This window comes from Corapipo altera, unplaced genomic scaffold, assembly GCF_003945725.1.
Source record: "Corapipo altera isolate COAL_440 unplaced genomic scaffold, ASM394572v1 61022, whole genome shotgun sequence".
NCBI classification, from domain to species: Eukaryota; Metazoa; Chordata; class Aves; order Passeriformes; family Pipridae; genus Corapipo; species Corapipo altera.
Genome location: NW_020885065.1, coordinates 271,826 through 297,796, shown reverse-complemented (window position 1 = coordinate 297,796; position 25,971 = coordinate 271,826). Strand labels below are relative to the sequence as shown.

At 52.7% G+C, this 25,971-nt stretch overlaps 3 protein-coding genes across 5 annotated transcripts in view; 2 read left to right on the top strand and 1 right to left on the bottom strand.

The window, feature by feature from the left end:
• Positions 1-8,131, bottom strand: part of CDS2 (CDP-diacylglycerol synthase 2) — a 25,048-nt gene extending 16,917 nt beyond the window's left edge. Inside the window, exon 1 of the mRNA XM_027669085.1 lies at positions 8,063-8,131. Within this exon, the coding sequence (XP_027524886.1) occupies positions 8,063-8,125 (63 nt within the window). The 5' untranslated portion in view covers positions 8,126-8,131. The remainder of the gene's footprint in view (positions 1-8,062) is intronic.
• A 331-nt stretch (positions 8,132-8,462) lies between these two features.
• Positions 8,463-13,224, top strand: PCNA (proliferating cell nuclear antigen). 2 transcript variants are annotated; one of them, XM_027669104.1, is made up of 7 exons: positions 8,463-8,558; positions 8,966-9,187; positions 11,096-11,193; positions 11,615-11,682; positions 11,828-12,022; positions 12,490-12,613; positions 12,720-13,224. In XM_027669104.1, exons 2-7 carry the CDS (start codon positions 8,967-8,969, stop codon positions 12,800-12,802), a joined length of 789 nt encoding a protein of 262 aa, XP_027524905.1. In that variant the 5' UTR covers positions 8,463-8,558; position 8,966; the 3' UTR covers positions 12,803-13,224. The 2 variants fall into 2 exon arrangements, with proteins under 2 accessions (XP_027524905.1, XP_027524907.1); XM_027669106.1 differs by having other exon boundaries at positions 8,486-8,504.
• A 2,913-nt stretch (positions 13,225-16,137) lies between these two features.
• TMEM230 (transmembrane protein 230) lies at positions 16,138-22,319 on the top strand. Of its 2 annotated transcripts, XM_027669103.1 has the most exons (5): positions 16,138-16,462; positions 17,540-17,616; positions 18,945-19,072; positions 19,479-19,601; positions 21,121-22,319. In XM_027669103.1, the coding sequence occupies exons 3-5, from the start codon at positions 18,974-18,976 to the stop codon at positions 21,259-21,261; spliced, it is 363 nt and encodes a 120-aa protein (XP_027524904.1). In that variant the 5' UTR covers positions 16,138-16,462; positions 17,540-17,616; positions 18,945-18,973; the 3' UTR covers positions 21,262-22,319. The 2 variants fall into 2 exon arrangements, with proteins under 2 accessions (XP_027524904.1, XP_027524903.1); XM_027669102.1 differs by lacking the exon at positions 17,540-17,616 and having other exon boundaries at positions 16,146-16,462.
• The last annotated feature ends 3,652 nt before the right edge of the window (positions 22,320-25,971 follow it).

Below are 25,971 nucleotides of genomic sequence, written 5' to 3'. Positions count from 1 at the left end.
TCCCAGGATGTCAGACATCCATGTGAGAGTTCCCAGGATGTCAGACATCCATGTGAGAGTTCCCAGGATGTCAGACATCCATGTGAGAGTTCCCAGGATGTCAGACATCCATGTGAGAGCTCCCAGGATGTCAGACATCCATGTCAGACCTCTCAGGATGTCAGACATCCACCTGCAGGATGCAGAGCTGGGAAACAGTTAAAACTCCTCAGTAAGAGCAAAGCAAATCTTCTCTCTGGTTACCTTGGGATCTGACTTTACTTTTCCATTTATTTTACAGGGCAAGCATTAAATCTATTAAAACACAATCAGCAGCTTTTACTGGCTTTTATTACCAACGTGGAGTTACTAAATTGAACGGGGGAGGTTTGGCAAGCCCAAGGCTCCTTCTTCAACTCATCATTTCAATATTGAAGGCTTCTTACTGAATCAAGGGCAAAAGGAGTGCAGGAATAAAATCAAGATAACAAGACCCATTTTATATTAATTCATTGATTTCTACATAAGTCATGATAAGAAGAAAGAGTAAAACCCCAAATCTCTGCAAGGGATGTTTCTCCTGGTGAACCAGAGCAGATGGGGGAAAAACCAGATACCTGCTCACTTTTTACATTTATGAAATCAGCAGATCTAAGCAACATTTGTCAACAAATATTTTATCACCCTGAAGAAAGATACACGGAGAAATGAGTTGTCTGAGCTTTCTTTAAACAACCCAACTCCTTCAACCGTGTGGTACGAAATTTGTGCTCACATTTCAATGGTTTTCTCACAGAGGAAGCTCGGGTTTTTTACCCAAATATCCATGACACGATCTCAGTTGTCATAGAAACGAGTCAGCTCCCTCCCTGCCAAAAATCTGCCCAATACAGATCCACAGTTAAGTATTCAATGGCAGATTAAATTTGTGCAAGAAATGCCATTATTTGGGCACCTTCCTCAGAGCCAGGAGCTGGTTAGTTTAGACTTCCTGCCAGATTTTAACAAAAAGCTGTGACAGAAAATGTTAATATGAAATGAAAGCTGAAGGGTGAAACAGAGTTGCTGTTTCAGGCAAAAAAACCTGACAGCTGGAACAAAAGGGACCAACTGCACCGAAGCCTCTGCTGTTCTCACCTCCGAGCACATTGGCAGGATCAAAGCCAAGATAATTAGTTTAATGAACACAAACCCAGCAGCCTCAGTTATGAAAATCTCTGTGCTTTTGAGAAGGGGTTTTAATTCCTACATCCAGGAGAACTGCTGTTCCTCTCTCCCCTTCTCCCTGCTTTCCCTACACTGCCCACCTCCCCCAGCTGCTGGGCCCCAGCAAACCCCCCTCTGGGTGACATCAAGGTGACAAATCACCCAAGCACTCCCAAATTTCAGGAGATTCTCTTTCAGGAGGGTGAAACAAGGGAGAAGTTTGGAGACCATTAACACGGGAAGGAAGAACCAAGCAACCATCCAGGCTTGATTTGTACTAAGAGCCCAGAAAGACACTGGTTTTGTTGCAAGTGCTGCAGAAAGTGCTTGAACTTCTCAGGCTGGGAGGTCACCTGCAGGAAAACTAAATTCAAGATTGTCATGTCCCACTCCAAGCTGGCATCTCCTGCTGACTGCGAGATTTGTTGTCTCAAACAACCCAACAAAGCTCAGGTTTCGTTTATGTTGATAAAGGACTCCCTTCCCCATCCCAAAATAGCCATATTCCAGTTGAAGGCGTGCAATGGAAATTGGGACATGCCTAAAATAACAACACAAAAAGCAGAAATGTTTGTACAGTGGCTGAAAGAGCAAAGAAAACTCATCTCATGCTCCCAAAGCTCCTGCTCTGTTTGGACAGGGAGTCCATCCCTCAGCAGTGGGATGTGCTCAGAGCCAGCACAACAACAGCCTGGCACAGGAGCCTGATTTCCATGTCAGCAAATCTGATCCCCGTGAAGTCACACCTCCCTGTTGACTCATCAGTTCATCCCCTGCCTGCACCCCCAGCACCCACTCCAGGGTCTGTGGATTCCAGGGAATCCAGGAGGGAAGTGCAGCAGGGACCAGCTATTGTGTACAAACGGGCACAAAAATAGCTCCGTGGTTCTGGCACTCCCCCAGAATCTCCTCCTGCTAAGAAAGGAACCTGCCTCCCCCTCTGAAACAGGGATGGAGATGTTTTGGGGAGAGGCTCCTGGGTTCTCCTGGATTTAACTGGCATCCCTGTGCTCTCCTGGCATTTCCACACTGGCACTTTGTCACCCCTGCAGAGACAGAGAAACATGTCCAGGAACAGGAAAGCAAAGCTCCAAGAGCCTCTGGGAGTTGGTGCTGGGAGAGGCTGGAGCTGTGTCTGCTGGAGCCTGCACAGACATTTCAATCTGCTGTTGTTTGGAAGAGCTGGGACAAATAAGAGGGAGAACAAACAGCTCTGGAGCAACTGTTCACTCTGAAGGTTAGTGCAGGAAAAGGCTATTTTTGGCCTCTGAAATGAGAGTCTGCATCACACCAAGGCCAGTGGCTTCTGACCCTCAATTCCTCTGGTGTTAACACATATTTTTCCAAAACATAATCAGAAAAAAAAATCTCACCAGGCCATTTAATTTGCTGACTGTGAGGTGGTGCCACAATCTTGTTCTGCCAGTCAATCCCCTTGGCTTTATTTGAACTAATCAAGGAAAGGAGCCACGCAGGACTTGGATGAGTATTTTAGACATGATCCTGATGAACCCACATCAGTGCTTTGCTGAAGTCACAGGTGTCCAAGGCCAGGTTGGACAGGGCTTAGAGCAACCTGGGCTAGTGGAAGGTGTCCCTGCCCATGGCAGGGGGTGGCACTGGATGGGCTTTAAGGTCCCTCCCAACCCAAACCAGTCTGGGATTTTATGATTCCATAGGTTTTACCTGCAAGGACTTTTACCTCTGGTGTTAATCACTGCTCACCAAAGGCAGGCAGGAGGAGAAAATGGTTTTCTTGCCACTTAACCTGTGGTTTGTGCTTGACAGACAGTAACACTGGTCCTAAGGATTTTTTTCTGCTTGGAAGACACACACAAACATCCCAACTTCCCTCTTCTCAGCACCAAACATCCCTCCCCCCACAGGAATCCCTCCCAGATATCACAGAGAGCACAGGATTTCGGAGCCTCAGCAGAGACATCACTTATGTACAAAGCAACTCATCTGAGCACTGACCTCAACCTGCAACGGGGTCAAAGCCAGAGGAGTATCCCTAGGGAGTTATGGATGTGCCTCCCTCCATCACCCCATGCTATCCTGACCATATTGTGCACAACAAATGACTGGAATTGAGGACAGACCACTGGAGCAGCAAGAGGGAGCTTGGGAAGAAGCTCACAGATCCACAAAGATCCTGCAGGAACACTGGGGAAAACAGGGAGGTCTGGGGGTAACAGCCACTTCCAGACACTGCTGAGAGGGACACTCACTTGTGTGGCCCTCCAGAGCAGCCAGGAATAAATCTACTCAGTAAATAAGGATGGGAAACAGAAGCCAGGCCTGCACTATCCAAAGGGCTGAGGAACAGGAAAAGCAACGTGTGCTTGGGGGGTTTGATGAGAGCACTGAGAGTGAAGAGCTGCTCCCAGGGAAGGAAAGGATCTCCTCACAGCCCAAGGGGAGTCACCCAACCCTTAAAATGACAAAATCTTCCCGGGATCAAACTTTTCTGGCATCACCACAAATGAGAAGGACACAGGTGAAAGGAGTAGAGGCCAAGTCAAAGCCCTTCCAAAGGAAAGAATGGCAAAGGTGTCCAATTTGAGTCCCTTTTCCATCAGGAACACAGTGAGTCCAGTCCCTCCAGGCCACAACTAAGGATGCCCAGGAGCTGTTGGGCACACACAGAGCTCAGCATCCAACAGCAGGGAAGGCTGAAGTGTCTTCTCCCAGCAGAGCTGGGATTGTGAACATCTCTCCACAATAAATGAGGCTCGTGCTTCAGCAGAGGCCAAGCAAACTGGTGCTTGGAATTGAGCCTAAAATTACATTAAGAGCTATTAAAAATTAAGCTTTTGGAGTGGGTCTGGAAGCAGACTTGTCCTTCAGCCTCTCTTAATCCTGATGAGATCAAGAGAAGCGTCACTGCAGCGGTTTATTGGGTTTGGTCCTACAAGAACCTCATCTTGTTATCACAAACTCCCAACTAGTGGGAGCTCTGAGCTCTCCTGGAACATGGGAAGTAACAGGATTTGAAATTGCCTAAACCTTCAGAGCACCTGCACTGTTATTTCTCTGTGTCCTGCACCCTCTCCTGAGCTGAACTCCAAAACTGGAGCTGCTGCTGCTGCTCCAGCCCAGCCCAGGCAGCTGTTCCCTGCCACCCTTCACCCTCCCAAGCAGACCTAAGGGGACAGTATGGTATCCACTTGCCTCAGCAGCTTCAAAGTCCTTTAGATCACCAGGGAATTCTTGCAAAATGCCTGGAAACACGAGAAATAAATGCCTGGAAGCACAAGAAATCACGAGGCTTGGATGCCAGTCTTTCACTTTCTGTACCACACGAACCAGATGCAGCCAGATAAAAGTCTCACTGTCAGTCCACTGCAAAGCTGGGCTGGAAAGAACCAGAGTTTCCATCAGCCAACACTTCTCAAGTACAGAATCATTCCAGTTCCAGCCAGGCAGTGACTGCAGGGGACAAAGGGGATGGTAAATAAAGCCAAAGGGATGGGGGGTGTGACCTTCATCCCCCCCTTCCACGGGCAGAGGCCCTGGGATGTCTGAGAACCCCCCAGTTTCAACTACTAGTGCAACATCCCAGCAAAAGGATGGAAAAGGAAAAATCCCTCAGTCCTCACTGTGCAGTCACACAAAGCACAAACAGCTACTGAGAAAGGATCATAAAATCCCCCTAAACCAGCAGGAGCCTTCAGGAGCTCTGCAGGCATCAGGAAACAATTTTATTTTGCACTTCTGTTCTCCTTGGGAGCTGGAAGAGAAAATGTGGTTTCCTGGGATGCACTGAACACAGGAGAGAGGCACTGACCTCAGGGTTTGGATAATGAATGAGGCCACGGAGCAAAGGAACGAGTCTACAAAGACCAAGGGAGAAGGACCTGCAAGGCAACAAGAAATTACAACTTCTTTCATGGTGAGGCGCTGGCAGAGGTTGCCCAAGAAGCTGTGGCATCCCTGGAAGTGTCCAAGGCCAGGCTGGACAGGGCTTGGAGCAACCTGGGCTGGTGGAAGGTGTCCCTGCCCATGGCAGGGGGTGGAATGAGATGGTCTTTAAGGTCCCCTCCAACCCAACCCATTCCAGGATTCCACGATCTCAGATATCACCCCACAAACACCAACAGGTAACAGCATCCCAGTGCTCTGGGCTTAGAAAATGGGTACAAACAACACCAGGGCAATTTTGCCTGTTTTTTCACTGGGGAGATGAGGGGGAGTTCACTGAGCAGAACAAACAGATGTTGCCTTGTTCCCTCTGAGACGAAGATTGTTGCACAACAGTTTGAACAAAAATCGATTTTCAAACGCTCTGGCATGAGGAGCTCAACTGGGGCAGCTCAGGGGCAGCTGTGCCAGCAGGGAGGGACACCAAAGCTGGGACCCTGGGCAAAGGCAAGAGGAGCAGAAAGTGAAACCAACCTCCCTATTCCCACTCTCAAACCAGAGCAGTGAGAACAAGCACAAAACACAACCACCTGAAACCCGCCTCGGTGTTTACATCTCCTTTCTTTAAACATGCTGAGAGCTCTTTCCAGAAGCCACAAGGGTTTCTGGAGAATAAAATATCTGCTGCTAAGTGATTTTCCTTGGCAGGGCTCAGTGCATGACAAAGCAGGAATGGGAATGTCCCCTCTCCCAGCAGCACCTGCAGCAGAGCCCTGGGCAGGCAGAGACCACCAGGACCACAAGCAGTTCTGCTGCCTTGGCCCTTCCCTGCTGTTATTCCCGGGCTTTTCCAGGCATTTCAAAACCCAAGGGCTGGATGTCAGGGGAGGAAAGCAAATCCTGCCCCTGAGCTGCCATGGAAAGCATGGCACCAGAGGGATTCACAGCAGCAGGATTAGTCACCAGGTAACACCTCCCAGCAGCTGGATTGAACAATTTGGGGAAATTCCCTGCTCCCAGCACTCCTCTCTCCTCAGAAACATCACATTCAGCACCTCGGAGGAGCTGTTCCTCACTGCTTGGAAACATCTCTTTCTATTTTTTTCCCTCCTGCAATTCATTTGAGCTGATTTAGGAGGAGCAGCACAACAGAATCATTCCCTCTCTCTAGGAAGGACACTCCAAGTCATTGACTCCAAGGAAATATTTGAGGAGTCCTTCAGAAGCCTCCTTGCACATGACAATACTTGCCTGGAAATAACAGGATTGCACTGGGAACAGTGGCCTCTGACCTTCTTTTAGGAGCTAAAGCGAATCCCAGCTTGGCCCAGGGGGTTTGGCTGTGCTCCAGTTAAGCAGCACCAGCCCCCCCAGCCTGCTGAGGGAGGTCTTCCAATTCCCACTAAAGTTCTGGAATAGAAAACTCCCTGAAGATTTTCTGCTGCAAAGAAAATTCCAGCTGGGACAAAGGTACTTATGTCGAGGACAACGGCTTCACCCTCTGCACAACCACAACCCAGGAGCCATTTGGTGCTCCACTCACTCAGGTCAGGAAACCTGGGATCAGAGCTCCAGGGAACTATGAAAAAGGCAGAACCTCCAGATCTACATCAAGGCTACCCACTCTCCCTTCTGTGTGTGCCAGGTCACCCTCTGATCACATCAGCACAACAAACCTCCCTCCATCCTGCCTGCACAGCTCCTGCAGGTGTTTCACTGCTACTCAAACAGCATTAAAATAGCATTAAAATCGCATTTAAATTGCAGAAGAGTTTAGTCTAATGGTTTCCTGCTGCTCTGAACTGCATCCTTGGTGCAGCAACAGAGAAAACACTCCTGTGATGGTGCTGAGGGCCCAGGGCCTCTCCCAGCACAGGTCATTAAACACCAAGGCAGCAAGAACCACATTTCCCTCCAGTTTTTGCTCTCTGTGACCCCGCAAATGTTATTTACAAAGTTTTCCCTGGCTGTTTATTCCTCTTGGTCCTTTCCTCTTCGGGGAGGAGCAGGAACAGAGATGACAAGGGTGACAACAGAGAGTTACCATGAGCATCCAGCCAGGCTCAGGGTACAGGAAAACAGAGCCAGGCTGGCTTTCCATGGCTCTTCTGCTGTGGAAAAACAAACCTTTTCCTTCAGAGAAACACAACTTCATTCCTCACTGAACTCCCACAGAGCCCCCACAGGGAGGGCATTTCCTGGGGGTGATTTAGGAGGTACCAAAGTCTTTCCTAAGGCAAGGTCTGGGACCCCGAACTCACTCCCAGGGGATGATTTAGAAGGTACTAAAGTCTTCCCAAAAGGAACCTGCAGGGTTTGTGACCCCGCCGCCCCCCCCTTCCTTGGGGATGATTTAAAAGGTACCAAAATCTTTCCTAAGGGGAGGTCTGGAGCCCCAGACTCATTCCCTGGGATGATTTAGAAAGTACCAAGGACTTCCCAAAGGGAACCTGCAGGGTTTGTAACCGCCCCCGGCCACCTCATCCCCTGGGGACAATTTGGGAGGCACCAAAGCTATTCCTAAGGGAAGGTCTGGAACCCCAGCCTCATTCACTGGGAATGATTTCAGAGGTACCAAAGTCTTTCCTTAACGGAAAGTCTGGGAACCCCCTTCATTCCCTGGGGATGATTCGGGAGGCACCAAAGGCCCCCCCGAGGGCAGGTTTGTAAACACCCCCCCTTCATTCCCTGGGGGTGATTTCGGAGGTACCAAATCCCCCCCAAGGGAAGGTTTGTACCCGGGATACCCCACAAACACAGTTCACATCCCCATCTCCGCGCTCCCTCCCAGTGGACCCGGGGCCGGCTGTCGATCCCCCCCGGGGCGGGATCTGCTCCTTCGGGGGGGTGTCAAATAAACCCAACGAGGGGCAAATAAACGCCCCCCCCCCCCCCCCCCCACGCCACGCGGGGGTCGCGCAGCGGTCGCGCCACAAGGCAGCGGGACAAGCCGCTCCCCCCCCTACCCTCCGTCCCTCCCCATCCCCTCCCGTCCCCCCGGGCCGCCCCGCACCTTGTCCTGGGGGTCCCGGGCCCCGCCGGGGCCGCGCCCGGGCCGCTGCCGCACCTCGGCCATGCCGGACCCGCGCCCGCCGCCCGCCGCCGACAGGGGGCGCCACCGCGCCGCACACCGGCCAATGGGTGGCGCGGGATGGGCTGGGGGGCGGGGTTTGTGCGGCGCTGGCCACGCCCAGGTGTGGCGGGCTCATGATGGGCGCCATGTTGGGGAGGGAGCGGCGCCGCCGGCGACCAATGGGCGGCACGGGATGGGCGAGGGGGCGGGGCTTGGGGCCGACCCGGATGCTGGGGGACGCCATGATGGTGGAGGGAGTGCGTCACTGAGGGAGGGAGCGATGGGGGAGCCCCGCGCGCGGGAAGGTGTTTATTTTAACGGCACTAACGGGCTTGGCTTGCGGACGGTTTTCACCCCGGCCCGCAGTTCCCGTCAGGAAGCGGTATCTGAGGAGGGGCGCGCCCGCCGCGCTGTCCCTGCGGACGGGCCCTGAGGGATCAGCGCTCCCCTTAGCCGAGGCCCTGCAGGGATCCGGAACCCTCTCGGAGGGACCCTGCAGGGATCGGTCCCGCCTCAGCTGCCGGGCCCCGCCGCCATCGCTGCGCAGCGAGGCGGGGACCGCGGGGCTGTGTAACGCTCGCGGTGATTGGCTCGAGCCGCGGGGCGCGGCGGGACTACGCGGCGGAGCGGCGCTGTGATTGGCCAGCAATGGGGGGGGCCTTTATGAAAGCGTGGATGGGGTTGGGCAGAGGGAGGAGAGCGCCGCTGGCGATTGGCTGTCGCGCGGCAGTGGGCGGGGCGACAGAGGCTGTAAAGGGGGCTGTTTGCGTGAGGCCCCGTTCAGTCTTCGATCGTTGACTGTGTGTTTTCTTTTGCTGCTGCTCCCGCTGGTGCTGCCGCCAGGATGTTCGAGGCGCGGCTGGTGCAGGGCTCGGTGCTCAAACGGGTGCTGGAGGCCCTCAAGGACCTCATCACCGAGGCCTGCTGGGACCTGGGCTCGGGCGGCATCAGCCTGCAGAGCATGGACTCCTCGCACGTCTCCCTGGTGCAGCTCACGCTGCGCTCCGAGGGCTTCGACACGTACCGCTGCGACCGCAACATCGCCATGGGCGTCAACCTGTCCAGGTCGGGCGGCGACGGGGCCTCAGCGGGACGCGCTGGGACGGGGCAGCCGAGCGGGGGCTGAGGCGCTGAGGGCGGCAGGGAAGGGGGGGTGTGAGGGGGTGTGAGGAGGGATGCGGGGCGAGGGAGCGGGTGCGGGGGGCGCCCGGAGTCCCCTCGGCCCTTCCCCCCCCAAATTCCCCTCACGGATCTCGCGCCTTTTTTCGCGGCGCGCGCCGTGACGTCACTGCCGGCGCCGAGTGGCGGGAAAAGCTGGTGCGGGGCGGGAGGAGCCGCGGCCATGGACCTTTGGAGAGACTAATTACGGCTCTAAAGTCACAGAATCACAGAGTCACTGAGGTTGGAAAAGACCTCTGAGATCATCGAGTCCAACCTGTGACCCAACCCCACCTTGTCCCCCCCACCATGGCACTGATGCCACATCCAGGCTCTGCTTAAACCCCTCCAGGGACGGGGACTCCACCCCCTCCCTGGGCAGCCCATTCCAAGGGCTGATCCCTCTCTCTGGGAAGAACTTCTTCCCCATGGCCAACCCAAACCTGCCCTGGGGCAGCTCCAGGCTGTGCCCTCTTGTCCTACTGCTGGTTCCTGGCAGCAGAGCCCGACCCCCCCCCGGCTCCCCCCTCCTGTCAGGGAGCTGCAGAGAGTGAGAAGGTCTCCCCTGAGCCTCCTCCTCTCCAGGCTGAGCCCCCCCAGCTCCCTCAGCCTCTCCTCACAGCACTTGTGCTCCACACCCTTCCCCAGCCTCGTTGCCCTTCTTTGGTCCTTACAGAATCCTGGGGGGTGTCAGGAAGACCACGGCCAGCAGGACAGGGAGTGATCCTGCCCCTCTGCTTAGCCCTGGAGTGCTGTGTCCAGGTCTGGGCTCCTCAGGACAGGAGGCACATGGAGCTATAGAAGTGATGAGGGGAGTGGAGCTTCTCTCAGAGGAAAGGCTGAGGGAGCTGGGGCTGCTCAGCCTGGAGAAGGGACCTCCTCAGTGGGAGATAAATACCTAAAGGAGGTGTCAGAGGCTGGACCAGCCTCTGCTGGGGGAGGGGGCAGCAATGGGACAAGAGGCCACGGGCACAAACTGATGCCCAGGAGGTTCCACCTGAACATGAGGAAGAACTTCTTTGCTGTGCAGTGACCCAGCACTGAACAGGCTGCCCAGGGAGGGTGTGGAGTCTCCTCACTGGAGATATTCCAGAACCACCTGGACACAACCCTTTTCCATGTGCTCTGGGATGGCCCTGCTGCAGCACTGAGGTGGCACCAGTGACCTCTGTGGTCCCTCCAAACTTCACCCACTCTGTGAATCAGCTCTGTCACTGCCCAGCTGAATGTCTTCCTGTGCTCTGCAGGATGTCCAGCCCTGTGCTGCTCTTGGGGCAAGAGGCACTTTGAAGGCTGAATAACATCAGGATTTGACATGGATAAAGTCCCCCCCTCCCGTTTTTCCAACAGGGTTGAAAGGAGAGCTGTCACTGATAGCTGAGATTCTCTGGGAATGCAGCATCCAGAAGGTTGATTCCTAAAAAGAGTTCACTGCTTTTATTAAAGTTCATACAAATCGAACCATCAAATGGATCTTGAAAATTCCAGCCAGGAATTATCCCAATCAGCAAATAACAAATTTTAATAAAACTCAATCACGGATCTTGGCTGATATAAATAAAGATAAGTCATTACTTCACTGACACTGCAGTTGTAATTTGTGTCACAAAGCATCTCCTGGCTGCAAGTTCTGCTCTACAACAGGTGTCATGTCCTGCCCTGCTGTGTCTGGCACTTGGAAATCTCGTGTTTTGCTGAATTTGACAGTCACAACATCATCCTAAGCTGAAAACACAGATTGGAGTATTTTATTCACACAACTGTAACATCACAGCTTCCAGTCCTGAGGGTCACCTGCCTTTTTTTCCCTTCCAGCATGTCCAAAATCCTGAAGTGTGCAGGGAATGAGGACATCATAACCCTGCGGGCAGAGGACAACGCAGACACCTTGGCTCTGGTGTTCGAGGCACCGAGTGAGTGTTGAATTTGGGGACTCGTTTGTTGGTGTGATGTTCTCAGGCAGCCTCACAGACCCCACACACGGTTCATAAACCACAGAGAGGGAAGGAAATAACAATAAATAGCAGGGAAATGGGAGGGGACACCTGACACTCAAACTCTTTGAACAGTCTGGGAATTGGAACTTGATCAACTTGACCAGTAATTTCTGTGTAAGAAGATGACTTTTTTAGGCCACACTCTGATGCCCTTATCTGTACTTTTTCAGCCTATAAAGGGCTGTTTGGGGCACTTCCAGGTTTCCTCTCTGAGGAAACGAGGTGGATCATGCTGTCATCACTGAGGTGGTTTTGGGGGGGGGAAGAGTAACAGAAGTCAAATTCAGGTTGGTAACTTGTTGGTCACACTTGGTCACACTGTGCTTTGTTCCTTTAGATCAGGAGAAGGTCTCTGATTACGAGATGAAGCTGATGGATCTGGATGTGGAGCAGCTCGGGATTCCAGTAAGTCGGGGCCCAAGTGGCCGATGTCTGAGTGTGGTGACAATGAGTGTGGGGTCCGAGGGCGAGTGACTGTGGCTCTGCCAGGGCAGCCAGGCGGCGGGGCAGTGCCCTGGCTGGCAGCAGGGCAGTGACACCGTGTCCCCAGGAGCAGGAGTACAGCTGCGTGGTGAAGATGCCGTCGGCGGAGTTCGCGCGGATCTGCCGCGACCTGAGTCACATCGGCGACGCCGTCGTCATCTCCTGCGCCAAGGACGGCGTCAAGTTCTCGGCCAACGGGGAGCTGGGCAACGGCAACATCAAACTGTCCCAGACCAGCAACGTGGACAAGGAGGAGGAGGCTGTGAGTGCACAGAACTCGTTCTCTGAAGCTGCGGGGTTGGGTCGGAGAGTTACAGTTTGGGTTGGAAGGGACCTTAGAGGGCAGCTGGTGCACCCAGGGGGTGGTTGGCACTGACCAGGCTGCCCAGGGCAGTGGGCACAGCCCCAAGGCTGCCAGAGCTCCAGGAGGGTTGGGATGATCCTCTGGGACACAGGGTGGGCCTGTGCAGGGCTGAGGGTTGGACTGATGGTCCCTGTGGGTCCCCCCCAGCTCAGCACATCCTGTGAGCCCCTGCAGTGAGCAGGGACAGAGCTGTCTCTGCCCCTGGTTTGTGGGTTATGGACCACGAGTCCCTGCCAGTGTGAGGCCCTTGCCCTGGGCCCCAGCAGTGCTGACCCCTGCCTGACATGTCTGAGTTACTTGTCTGAGTTGTTCTGTGGAGGGAGCTCCTGCAGCTGCATTTCCTGAGGTCTGCCCTGGTTTTTTAGGTTACAATAGAGATGAACGAGCCAGTCCAGCTGACCTTTGCCCTGAGGTACCTGAACTTCTTCACCAAAGCCACTCCCCTGTCCCCTACAGTCACACTCAGCATGTCTGCAGACGTCCCTCTGGGTGAGTGCAAGTGGCTCTGCCAGAGAAATCTCGTAGGATTGGAACTTGTGACTTGAATTTGCTGTAGAACCTTGTGAAGACCCTTTTTCCCCTCTCTCTTTCCCAGTGGTGGAGTACAAGATCGCTGACATGGGACACCTAAAGTACTACCTGGCTCCAAAGATCGAGGACCAGCAGGAAGGCTCTTAACTGGGGCAGGACTGAGGGGGATCTGCTCGTGGCTTGGAGAAGGGAATGGTGGTGACAGCAATTCCAGTGCCTTGGAGCATCCTGGGAGCACTGTTAGGCTTGGCTTGTAGATATCTTTGTAAATATTTTTCAACTTACTCTTTTGCTATCCTTGGCATCTTTGGAAATAGGAATTGTTTGGGGTTTTCTAGTCTGTTCCTGTACTCCCAATAATCTCTTGGATGCTGTCTGGAGGTGAAATTTCTGACTCCTCTCAACTTGAGTAGGAGAAGGGGGACAATATTTAATGAGTCAAGATGTCTCCTGGAGTTTCACCTGTGGAACTGTAGTTTAGGGTTGATGTTTTTATTATGCCACAAGTTTGTGTGACTTTGACTTCATTTATTTTTGAAACTGATACTTTGAAATAAAAGATATAATTTCATGGGGTTTGTCCTGTTGAAATGTGGATGGGGGAGTGAATCAAACCTTTGTCAGGTGCCAAGGTGCCCAGGCTCCTTTCTCAGGGCACTGCAGGCCCAGAATTCCCAGCCTTGGTCATTTAATTTGTGAATGGAGGGTGTGGTTACACTTTGGATAATTAATTGGTCCCTGATGCTGTTTCCCTGAATCCTGGAATGGTTTGGGTTGGACGGGATTGTAAAGCTCCTCCAGTGCCACCCCCTGCCATGGGCAGGGACACCTTCCACCAGCCCAGGGTGCTCCCACCTGGCCTTGGACACTTCCAGGGATCCAGAGGCAGCCACAGCTTCTCTGGAAGTTCCATCCCACCCCCTCCCACTCTCACAGCCAACAATTCCTTCCCAATATCCCATCTCTCCCTGCCCTCTGGCACTGGGAAGCCATTCCCTGTGTCCTGTCCCTCCATCCCTTGTCCCCAGTCCCTCTCCAGCTCTTGGAGCCCCTTCAGGCCCTGCAAGGAGCTCTCAGCTCTCCCTGGATCCTTCTCCTCTCCAGGTGAACCCCCCCAGCTCTCCCAGCCTGGCTCCAGAGCTGAGGGGCTCCAGCCCTTGGAGCAGCTCCGGGGCCTCCTCTGGACTCGCTCCAGCAGCTCCAAATCCTTCTGATGTTGGGGATTCCAGGGCTGGAGCAGCTCTGCAGGGGGGTCTCACCTGAAGGGCAGAGTCACCTCCCGTGACCTGCTGCCTGTGATTCAAGGGCAGGGGTTCAGTGAAACACTTTCTGTAACAACCATCACCCTGGGGGTGCCGGAGCTGCCTCGGGCTGTCCCTGTCCCTGTGGCTGCCCTGGGGACTCCCCTGAGGGCACTGGTGGCACTGGGACCCCTCCTGGCTCTGGCTCTGCTGCTCTGAGGGGAAGGTCTGTGGTGGGTCAGTGGGAACCTCTCCCACACCTTCCCCTGCTGCTGTCCCCTCCCTGGGCACCAGCAACCCCTGCCCAGGGTGTCTGTGACCCTCTTGCTGTGGGTGAGGGTTTAAAGGTCCCCCTGAAGGTGTTTGATCGTGAAAAACGGTTTCAGAGCAGTTCCAGGCAGTTGCTGTTTTTCTTCACTGTTGGTTCCACAAACCCTTTGGTCTCTGCTGAGCCCAAGTGACCCACTGAGAGCTGTGGGGCTGGGGGGACTCGGGCTCTGAGGGGGCTCTGGGGTCTGCAATCCAGGACAGGAGGGGGGAGCCAGGGGGGTCCAACTCTGCTCCCAGGGAACCAGGGACAAGAGGAAACAGCCTCAAGCTGTGCCAGGGGAGGGTCAGAATGGGCATCAGGAAGACTTTCTTCATGGAAAGGGTTGTAAAGCATTGGAAGGGGCTGCCCAGGGAGGTGGTGGAGTCCCCACCCCTGGAAATGTCCAAAAACGGTGTGGATGTGGCACTGGAGGACATGGGTTATGGTGAACACGGTGGTGGTGCTGGCTGATGGTTGGACTTGCCCATCTTAAAGGTCTTTTCCAACCCAGACAATCCCATGATTTTAAGTATATTTTTTCAGGGGGCTGTGTCCTTCCCACTGCTCAGCAACTCAGGAGTAGCTTGAGCATAAACTGCCTGAAAACCCATCCCTTGGAAGCCCCGAGTCACGGAGCAGGAGGATGGCACAAGGTGGCAGTGCCGGCGAGGAAACGAATCCCGCTGGGTCAGAGCGGTGGTGCTGCCGTGGGATGGACACTGGGCCCTGCTCGGAGCTGGGGACAGGATTTCCCCGTGCCCTGGACCTTGATCCTGTTGGGAGCAGCACTGCTTTGCTCCTGGGGATGGTCTGGAGGTGTCCAAGGCCAGGTTGGACAGGGCTTGGAGCAACCTGGGCTAGTGGAAGGTGTCCCTGCCCATGGCAGGGGGTGGAACAAGAGGATCTTTCTGATCCCTTCCAACCCAAACCAGTCTGGGATTCTGTGGTTTAGACCCCGATTTGCTGCTGTGCTGCAGGTGCCTCCCATGCTGAGCTGTCTCGTGTCTCCATTTATCCTCAACTTCCTTGGCTGGTGAATTCAGGAAAAGTCTGGAAAGGAAGATCTTCGACCCTGAAGTTTTTCAACAGTCACAGAATTCTTGCCCAGAGCAGTGGTAGAAGCCTTAAATAACCAGGGAGCTTTTTGTCTCTCCAAATGTGGTGCTGGGACGGGATCAGCCCTGTGGTGCCCATGGCAAACTGGTTTTGGAAGAATTTTGTGGAAACTTTGGCTTCAGCGGGGAATCCAAGGTTTGTGATATGGAAATAGGGAAGGATTCTGGGGTGTAAAACCAGTGATCGAAGCAAATTCTTTTTGGTGCAACTTCCAGCTGTAGCAGAGGTCACCAAACTCTTCCTTTGTGCTGTTCTACCCATAAACACATTGTAAAAATCAGCCAAATTGTTTAGTTGCTTATTTTTACAGCTGAAATGACCAAGTTGAGCAGCCCGTTGTTGGAAGAAACATCCTTTAACATTGGTCCTTACACACTTGTGTCCTGTCTGGTCTCTGCATAAATCCTGAAAGCAGCTGGACCTTCACTTTGCCAGGCCCAAATAATGAAAATTTTAAAGGATGTTCCCTTTAAAACAAAACAAAAAAAAACCCTAAAACCCCAACCAAACGCAAAAAATGCCTGGGAGGGTTAATAAATGCTGTGTTTTTCTCCCCATTTGAGAGAGGAAGTTTTACGAGTTTATATATTTAGACTTTCTCACCAAGGAGGTAATAAATAAGAAGGGGGGAGGGATAATTCTCAGGAATTTAAGGAGATTGGACTTCTCAGGCTCCAAATCCAGCCCGTATTTTATTAATTCACAGGACGCAGTTCCCTTGGGAAGCTCCTTGGAGGAGGCACATCCCCACACTGTCCCACCCCAGTTAACATTCCCGGTGCTGAAATAACGCCCTGGCTGCGTGTGTGTCCCCTCTCAGCCCTTCACAACGTCCCCAGGAATGTCCCGGGATATTCCCGGCTGGAAGAGAGCCGGGAGCATCCTTCGGGAAAGCAGCTTTATTGGAAGGCGCGGACGAAGCCGCCGGTCCATAAACCCCCTGCGAATGCCAGATGAGCCCCGCTGGATGTCGCGGGACACGGTCCGGAGCACCCTCGTCCAAGAAGGCAGGAATTCCAGCGGTTTTCCCTGGAGCGCCAGGCCGGGAAAGGCCGGCGGGGCGCGGCCGTGACCTGGAAGGAAATCGCCGTCACCGGGATAAACTTCCCGGGCAGCGCGGAAGGGCCGGGCCGGCACCGGGTAACGGGGCTGGGGGGGGATTTGGGGGGTTTGGGTGGGTTTGGGGGGATTTGGGGTGGGTTTGGGATGGGTTTGGAGGTGTTTGGGAGCGACGCGAGGCCGGGAGCGCGGGGGGAGCGCCCGGGAGAGGTGGGGACCGGCGGCACCGGGACACTTGGGGATGTCCCGGGGACACTTGGGGATGTCCGGGGACACTTGGGGATGTCCCGGGGACACTTGGGGATGTCCCGGGGACACTTGGGGATGTCCCGGGGACACTTGGGGATGTCCGGGGACACTTCCACGGAATCACAGAATCAGCTGGGTTGGAAGGGACCTCCGAGATCATCGAGTCCAACCCTTGATCCAACCCCGCCGTGGTTCCCAGCCCATGGCACTGATGCCACATCCAGGCTCAGCTTAAAAACCTCCAGGGATGGAGAATCCACCCCTTCCCTGGGCAGCCCATTCCAATGGCTGAGCACCCTCTCTGCAAAGAAATTCTTCCTAATCTCCAACCTAACCCTCCCCTGGCACAGCTTCAGACCGAGCCCTCTTGTCTTGCTGATGGTTGCCTGGGAAAAGAGACCAACCCCCAGCTGGCTCCCCCCTCCTGTCAGGGAGTTGCAGAGAGTGAGGAGGTCTCCCCTGAGCCTCCTCTTCTCCAGGCTGAACAGCCCCAGCTCCCTCAGCCTCTCCTCACAGCACTTGTGTTTCGGGTGTCCCCGCTGAGGTGTGAGCTCCCAAAAGGGCCGGAGTGACCCCCCCCAGCCCTTCCGTGTGTCCCGTGTGGAACATTGCTCCGGTTTAGGGGATAATCGGGAATCCGGGCTTGTGTTTCCCAGATCCTCCCCGGGTTTAAAACACAACTGAAATCTGGAATTACAGCCTTAATTATCTTGGCCAAGTTGCTTAGGCCCTGCTCGTTTATTTATATAAAGTAAATATTCTTGTTTCTGCTCCTGGACCGTTGCAGAGCACAATTTAATGCACTGTAGGCTCAATATGAGGCTTAATGGGGTTAAACCTGGCTTTTAAACTCTCTGAGAGAGTATTATTTTATGCATTTGTCATGAATAGCTTCTTTCTTATTCATAGGTGATGTAATGGGAAAGGCAGACAACTTGTGCAGGTGTAAATTAGAAATAATTCCTAAGAAGTCACTAAAAAACCTGGTAAATAATGGGGTGGTGGGTGAGAAAAGAGGGGGAAATGGGGCAGAGTCAGGAAATGTGACTTTCATTTCAGAAATGCTGATATATCTGGGCTTCTTCCCCTCCTGCACATCCACCCCCAGGCATGTGGGGAGTTTTTTGGAGGCCCTGGGGGTGTTTGGGTGCTGGGACCTGAAAAACAGGGATATGTGAGGAGCTGGGAATACCACCCTGTGGGTGGGAGGGATTTCCTAAAGACGTTCTTTCTATATTTGGGTTTTGCTACCAAAACAAGCCCTGAAGTTCAAAGCTGTGGGGGTTAAGGATCAGAGGGCGTTGGTTCTTTTATAAAAGTCAAATTTACAGCAGGAGGAACAAACCTGAGTGGGGAACATGCCAGTGATTAACAACAGGGGCACAAAGGGTTTTGTGGAGATGCCTCACCTTTAATGCTAAATCCTGTTATGGGAACAGTGTCTTTATCCCTTCCTTTTGGCACAGTTGGAATATGCACTTTTGTTCTCTTTATTCCACACTTTCTCAGCAAATAAAAGCACCACTGAGGCTGGAAAGGGTGGGAAGCCCTTTCTTGCCCCTCTCCTGGGAATTGTAGCCCTGGGCTGTGTTTGAGGAGACACTCAGGTCCTGCTGGGCCCTGTTCCTGGCTCTGCAGGTCCGGGGCTGTTGGCAGGATGGATCCCAGCTCCAGCCCCTGGGAAGGTGGGCTCCAAGGGACAAGCTCCTTGCTGGAGTGTTGGTGACCTCATCCCACTCACTCCATCCCCTTGAGATGCTCCCCCTGAGTCACAGCTCCTGCTGGATCCACGACACCTCCATTTCAGTCCAGTCTCCTGTGGTTGGTTGTTTTTTTTAATTCCCAGAATTGCTCTGTTGCAAAACATCCTGGTGGTTGAAAAGCTGCTTTGTTTCACTCTGGTTTGGGTTTCTTTGCTGGTGTCCCTGTTTGGAAGCAGCTGGAGCTGGGACACCTCCCTGCTGGCAGCGGGATCCCCTTGCGAAACGAGAGCTGGGCTGGACATGGGAGGATATTCTGGATTTTCAGTCTGGTTTTAAGCACAGGTTCTACCTTAGCTTGGCTTTTGCTTTCAGAATTGGTAAACCCTCCTTGCAGCTGTATCCATTTTGCATTTTAAGCTTAAAATAAAATGCTTTAATACTTTGTTTGAAAAGTTTTAATTTACAAAGAACAATTTTTGAAGAACAAATTTTTGCCTTTTTAGTTGGAACAGCCTTGACTCTTTAGTTTCTCCTCAGAAACTTGATCTGTTGCTCCCAGACTCCACCACCCAGTTTTCTCCCATGTTTTTGCTCTTCCCTGTGTTTCCCAGGTCCTAGGTGATGCCCAGCCCCCCATGGAATGATGCCGTCCCGCACCAACCTCTCTGCTGGGATTCCCAGTAGCAAAGTCAAATATTCCAAGCTCTCCAGCACTGATGATGGATACATTGACCTGCAGGTAAGAAAAGGGGAAGGAAACAGTAAAGCAGGAGGACAGGCAGCTGTAGCTTTGCACTGATGGGCAGCTGCTTGTTTGTGCATCTCTGGTAGAGCAGCTGCAGCTCAGAGAGGGACAGAGCTGGGTGGGAGCCACCACCTCGGCCCTTCCCCTCTGGAAAACCCATAGAGCTTCCCTGGAAACAAGACTGGTTGCTTAACAGATGCATTTCCATGGGGGGAGGTGAGATGTGGAGCAGAGGTGAGGTGATGGGTGGAAGGGCTGGCTCAGCAGGGGCTCCATGGGCAGGATTCCTCGGGGAAGAGCTGCCTCAGCCCTCTGTCCCTGTGAGATTCCCAGCTCTGCCCTGCTGGGAGGGGAGCTGTGCTGAGTTAACCTGTTCAATATTTGGGGTTTTGCCATCCAGTTCAAGAAGAGCCCACCAAAGATCCCCTACAAGGCCATCGCCCTGGCTGTTGTGCTCTTCATGATTGGGACCTTCCTCATCATCATCGGAGCCCTGCTGCTGGCAGGGTACATCAGCAAAGGAGTGAGTGCTTTAATTACTTTAATTACACTTTAATTACACTTGTTATCAGTTTTGCATTGCCTGCCCTGCCCTCAAGGCTACTGTGAGCCCTCATGAACCATCACGTGACAGGACCAGAGGAAACAGCCTCAAGTTGTACCAGGGGAGGTTTAGATTTGATATTAGGAAAAGGTTTTTCCATGGAAAGGGTTATTCATCCCTGGAACAGGCTTTGCAGGGCAGTGGTGGAGTCACCATCCCTGGAAGTGTCCAAAAAACATGTGGATGTGGCACTTGAGGACATGGTTTAATGGTGAACATGGTGGTGGGTTATGGTTGGACTTGATGACCTCAAAGGTCTTTTCCAGCCTTAACAATTCCATGATTCTGTGATCATGTTCAGTGTAGAAATCCAGAGCCAAAGACCTGGAAAGTCATTCCCACCACGGCCTTGCTGTGCCATTTCCCTGGCAGCAGATCCCTGTGATCCCTGCAGTCTGGAGCAGGTTCAGAGCTGGGCTGGAGACCTGCCAGGGAGGGCTGAGTGTCCCTGCCCTCCCTGGGGTCCAGTTTCATGTCCCTGCAGAGTCCAGCTCGTTGTCCTGGGAAAACCTCAGCCTGGGGTCATCACCTCCAGTGCAGATCTTCTGGTGACTCGGGCAGGAGATGCCAGAGCCTGTCCAGGACACAGCAGCAGTTTTCCCACCTCTGCAGATCCATGGGAAAGGGATCTGCTCTTTGGAGCTGCCTGGGTGCTTCTCCCCCTGTCCCTTGGCTGCAGGAATCGCTGTCAGTTGGCAGCTCTGCTTATCAGAGTGGCACCAGCAGGGTCTGGGCTCTGTCAGGAGCTCTCCAGGCACAGGGAGCTCCCAGCCCTGGCTGCACATCCAGGGGGGATCAGGAGAAGGTCCCTCGAGGGGTTCCTGCAGCAAGGAGGAGATGCCAGGAGAGGATTAAAGGCTCAGCCTAATGACAACTGATTTTTCTGATTTAGGATGGATTTTTATTTCTCAGCCAGCGAGGCCTTGGGGATGAACCATGGAATCATGGAATGGTTTGGGTTGGAAGGGACCTTACAGATCATCCTGTTCCAACCCCTGCCATGAGCAGGGACACCTTCCACTAGACCAGATTGGATGGTCATCCTGAGAATCTCCTCCCTCTCTCCCTGCTTTGCCCTCACTATTATATTTCTTTATTATTATTATTCTATTATATTTATTATATTATATCCATGTCCTTCAGGTGTGTGAGACAGGGCTGGTGGAGCTCTGCTCCCCCCCAGCTCCTGTGCTCACACAGGTCACAGAAGTTCAGAGGCAGGAGCCCAGAGCCAGTCTGAGCCCTTCCTCTGTGTCCTGCCTTGGGCACAGATAATCATGGAATCCTGGAATGGTTTGGGTTGGGAGGGACCTTGAAGCCCGTTCAGTTCCACCCCCTGCCACGGGCAGGGACACCTTCCACTAGCCCAGGATGTAAGAGAAAGGCAAGCCCCTCATGCAGACCTCTTCCCACTGCCCTGGGCCGTGTCTCCCTGCAGGAAACGGACCGTGCCATCCCCGTGCTCATCATCGGCATCCTGGTGTTCCTGCCGGGCTTTTACCACCTGCGCATCGCCTACTACGCCTCCAAGGGCTACCGGGGCTACTCCTACGACGACATTCCCGACTTTGACGACTGAACAAGGAGCCCGTCCCACCCTCAGTAGTTGCTCAGAGCTGGTTTTTGTCCCCCTGGGCCTCGGGGGCCTGGCAGGTCCCCGCTCCCGTGTGTCCCTCACACGGCTCCTGGGTTTGAGGTGTTGCAGGTTGTCCAGTTTGGGGGGTTCTGGGGGGGCTGGAACACGGAATTGACCAAAAGGAATTGCAAAGAACTTGGGATTTATGGTATTTCTCCTCTTGCTTGTTGCTGGGAAGTCCTTCCTGGGGGAGGCAATTCTTGCAGTTTTCCAGAAGTAGCTGAGCCGCTTTCAGCAGCAGATCCTTGTTTTTTCTGACTATTTTATAGAATTTAGTTTTCCATGAGATTGTGGTTATTGTTGGCTTTACCTTTGCAGACAAACACCATAGTTCAGTTCTCCCTCTGCTCTCTGTCCATCAGAAATGCTTCCAGAGTTCTTGTCCTGAGCTTTCGTTGTAGTAACTAAAGTCTGATGTGCACGGGAGGGGGAAAACAGCACTTGTAGGAAGTAATTTACACACTGCACTTGCTGCTCATCTCCTTGTCAGGCTGACAGAGCTTATTTCCCCACAAACACATTCTTCCCAGGAGAGCTTTTCCCAGGCCACTGTTGCTTTTGGCAAAATCCACTTATCCCTCACAAGGATTTTGATTATTATTTTAAACAACTGAATGGATACCGGGAGAAGGGTTGGAATCCAGACCAGGACTCAAGTGTCTAAATACCAAAAATCTTGGGTTTGACTAATGTGGATATTGGAGACGTTATTGGAGACACTTGAATTCCAGCTGTCTGTAGGTTTGGAGTCCTTGTGTAGCTAATATTCTGTGTAGAGCTGCCCAGAGCAGTGAAAAGGAATTCCCTGTATAGTTTGTGCTGAACAAATTCCCTCTGGATTGCTTTGCCAGCATTGGTGGTGTGTCATTCAGGGAAGGCAGAGGGACAGCTCCATCCCTCTGAGGTGGGAATGTCTCCGTGTCCTGGAGAACGTGTGACAAGTGGGAGTGCAAGTGGGTGCATTTAACATGAATAAAGTTCTATATTCTGCGTAACCTTAAGTTTGTTGTCATTCCCAGGTTTCAGAGGGCATTAAAAACTGTTCTGGGCAACCAGATTTGTGCTTTACCTGCAGCTGCTGCTGCCTCCAGCTCCCCAGTGCTGATGGGGTGGGTGCAGTCGGTGTTGGGCTCTGCTGGGCAGCTCTGGAACAGCTCCATCTGCTCCAGGACCCTCAGCTTGCCCTGGGCAGAGCTGGGATTGCTGCACCAGGGAGGATAATCCAGCCTGCCCTGGGGGGGCAGGAAAAGGTGCTGCCTCAGAAGGTCAGGGTTTGCTTTTGGAGCCCCTCAGTCCTGGTTCAATGGGAAAGACCCCAGAGCTGGAATTGCTTTGTTTCAGGGTCCAAGCACCCAGCTCCTTTTGCTGGGCAGGGTAGCAGGAGCAGTGTCTGTTGGAATGTGGTGCTCCACAATTCCCAGGTGGGCTGAACATTTTGGAAGGAAGGGGGCAGGTGGCTGCTGGTGCCGAGCAGTCCATGGAGAAGGGGATGAGATCAGTGCTGGATAAAAGCCTTGCTCTGAACCTACTCCTAAAATTGCCTTTTTTCCTCCTTCAGTGTTCTGAATTAAACCCAAACCCCGAGCCAAGTTCTTTTTTTAACCTCCATCTCTTCCCTCATTTGCCTTAATTCCAGTGCTGCACTTGGAGAAATAACTGATCAAAGTCAGGATCTCCCTTTCCGCCTCTGAAGGCACAACTGAGCAGTTCCCTCTGTGCTGTGTCACTCCAGCCCCCACATTCCCAGCACTGCCCAGCTTCCCAGATGGGACACGTGCTGCTGGCAGCAGCTGGAATGTGTCAATTAGAGCTGGGTCTGGCCAGGAGAGCAACTGCTGACGTCAAACCATGAATCAGCCTCTATTAGGGGATGGGAACGTGGGTTTGTTTGGGTTTGGGGAAAGGGGGGAGGGAGCAGAAGGAAGTTTAGATGGAAAAAGCAAAGGGGGGGGGAGGGAGAAGATGTTTAAGTGGGTCTGAGATGCAGAAAGTTGGGAAGTGGGGGTCAAGTAGGATAAATGAATGCAGGGGACAGGAGAAGGAACTGGACTTTCATGATCCCTGTGGGTCCCTTCCAGCTTTGGATATTCTGTGGTTCTAAGAACATGCTGACATTCCTGGAGGAAAGGCAAGCAATGATTTTACTTTTATTTGACAGAAGCAAAGTCCTCAGGCAGCGCAGTGGATAAATAAAGCAGGGCCTGCCCTCGTGCTCCCAGGGCTCAGTGAGGGGTGACCACAGGGAAGAATCCTTTGCAGGGGTCATTTTAAATTTAATTTGGAAAAAAGGAAACACTTCTGGGAAAGAAAAAAAGGGATTTTGAACCCTGGAAATATGTGGGTCCAGAGGACTTCATCCTCTGAGTTAACACACTGCATTTGAGGCACAGTTTTGCCCCAGAGCAAAGTCTCCCTGTCTATTTCAAATCTCTCTTAATTTTCTGGCTGTACTGTACCTCATAGCCAGGCTTCACACTTCTTTGCAATATGGCACGAGTTCACATTTATTTAAAGAGATATAGAAACTCCTCTGCAAACACGTTGTTTCCCTGAGCCTGGTTCCTGCTGGGGGGTGGGTTTGAGGGGCTCAGTGCTGCTGCTCTTTTTCCTCTCAAAACGCCTCAGAAAGATGAAGTTTCCTCCCCGGGGGGCTGCCAGTCCAGTCTCTCTGTGCTGATACATCTCAAGAGGTCCTTTGGATTTCCCTCCCACTCCTGCCACGCTGGACCTGCTGGATTTGCACACCTGGCTCAGCTCCTTTGCTGCCCCAACTCCCTGCATGTGGAGCTGCCTCTTCCCTGGAGGAGCATCCCGGTGCTGCTGCCAAAGCCCAGCTTCAAGGCTCTGCTCCTCAGTTCCCCTCCTGTAAAATCCTGGGTGTTGTGGGTTTGGGGAGCCCTGACTGACCCACTGCAGGGATGAGGGGAACAGGGAAAGGCCTGGGAAGGAGTTTCTGGTTCTAGAGCAGGGCTGGAATGACAAATAAGGCCCTGAATGAGGATAACACTGAATCCCCACTGTGGAGCATCCTCCACTTGGGCCCTTGGCAGGGCAGCTGTCTCAGGGAAAAACAGCCAGCATTTGGAGAGCTTGAGGGGTTTATTATGCACAGGAGCTCTGGAGAGAGAACAGGCAGCCACATTCCAGGCTTTTCCCTGGTTTCTGAGGACTTGGATTTGTGTCTCCTCAGTGATGTTCTTCTGTTGCTGTTGCAGGGAGTAGTTACACAATTACCTGCTTAATTCAATACCATGAAGTTGCTGGAAAGACATTTGGAAACGTGACTCTGAAGCCCTCTGGCCTCAGCAGTCCCAGAGAAACTCCCCTGGGGTATTCCTATATATATATATAAAATATATAATATATAATATATCATATATCATATATCTCATATTTCATATAATATATAAATAAAATATATATTCTTTATCATACATATATTCTGTATTCTATATATTCTTTATTATCTGTTATATTTTATATATATTGTATAAAAATAGATTTTTAGATCTATAAATATATATTTATATTTATTTTCTACATTTATATATTATATAATTATATATAATAGGATATAAATAATAAAGGATATATATATTCTTATATAAAAGCAAAGACTCATTTTAAGTCAATCTCATGACTTTTCTTGAGTGAACAAAGCTATTTGGAGTTCCCCAGCACCATCACAGCACAGGAAACTTCTCTTCTGTAGCAAAGCTGGGTGAAACATCTTGGGGAATAAAGGGGGGAGACTCAAGGCAGGGGTGGAGACAGTCTTGGGGAGCTGCAAACATGAACTACAAGCCCTGGAGGTCCAAAGGGGCTCTTTCCCTGCTCCCCATTTGCAGGAGCTCATTCACAGCACATTGAGCTCCCCAGGGCACAGTGGGGCCTCTTCCCTTCCTCTCCAGGAGGCTCCTTACTGTTGTTGGGGGTTCTGTGGCCACCAGCCCAGAGATGTGGCCACCAGTGGCTCCTGGCTCCAAGATCCCACGTGTGACTCCTTTTCCCACCCTTCCCACAGCTCGTTGCCACCAGTCTGGCCCCAAACTGGTACCACGTGGTGGCCCTGAAGTGCAGAGCCAAGGGGGAACCTGCTGCCCACACGGGAGCTTCCAGGGGAGGCTCCACCTCCTGGGCTGCTGCTGAATGGGGTGCACTGGGGACAGAGGGGGTTTGCAGCCCCACGCCCCGAGCTGCTCCCCAAGGTCATGGCTAATGCCCCGCTGGGAGAGCCCATGGGAGGACCTGCCCCAAAGGGGACCTCTGTCACATGGCAAAAGCAGGAGGGATGGGGAAAACCTCAGCAGTGGGAAGGAGCAGCAGGGAAGGCCAGAACTACCCGAGGTGTTGTGCGAATGGTCCCAGAAACCCTTGAAGGAAGAGGCAGAACTTGTGCTTCTGGAGGTTGTCTGAAGTGATGAGGGGAAGGTGAGGAGTGTCACCAGCCTGGAGACTGTGTGAGCTCTGAGTGCATGTGAGGCCACAGCCCTGGAGAGACCCTCACCCTGTCCTGGGCTCTCAGTCTCAATTTCAGGCTGGGGAGCCTCAATGCTGAGTCTCACACACTCAGGATTTTGCCTCTGTCCATACAGAGAGCCTTGTAAAAGACAGAATCATAAAATCACTTAGGCTGGAAAAGACCTTTAATTA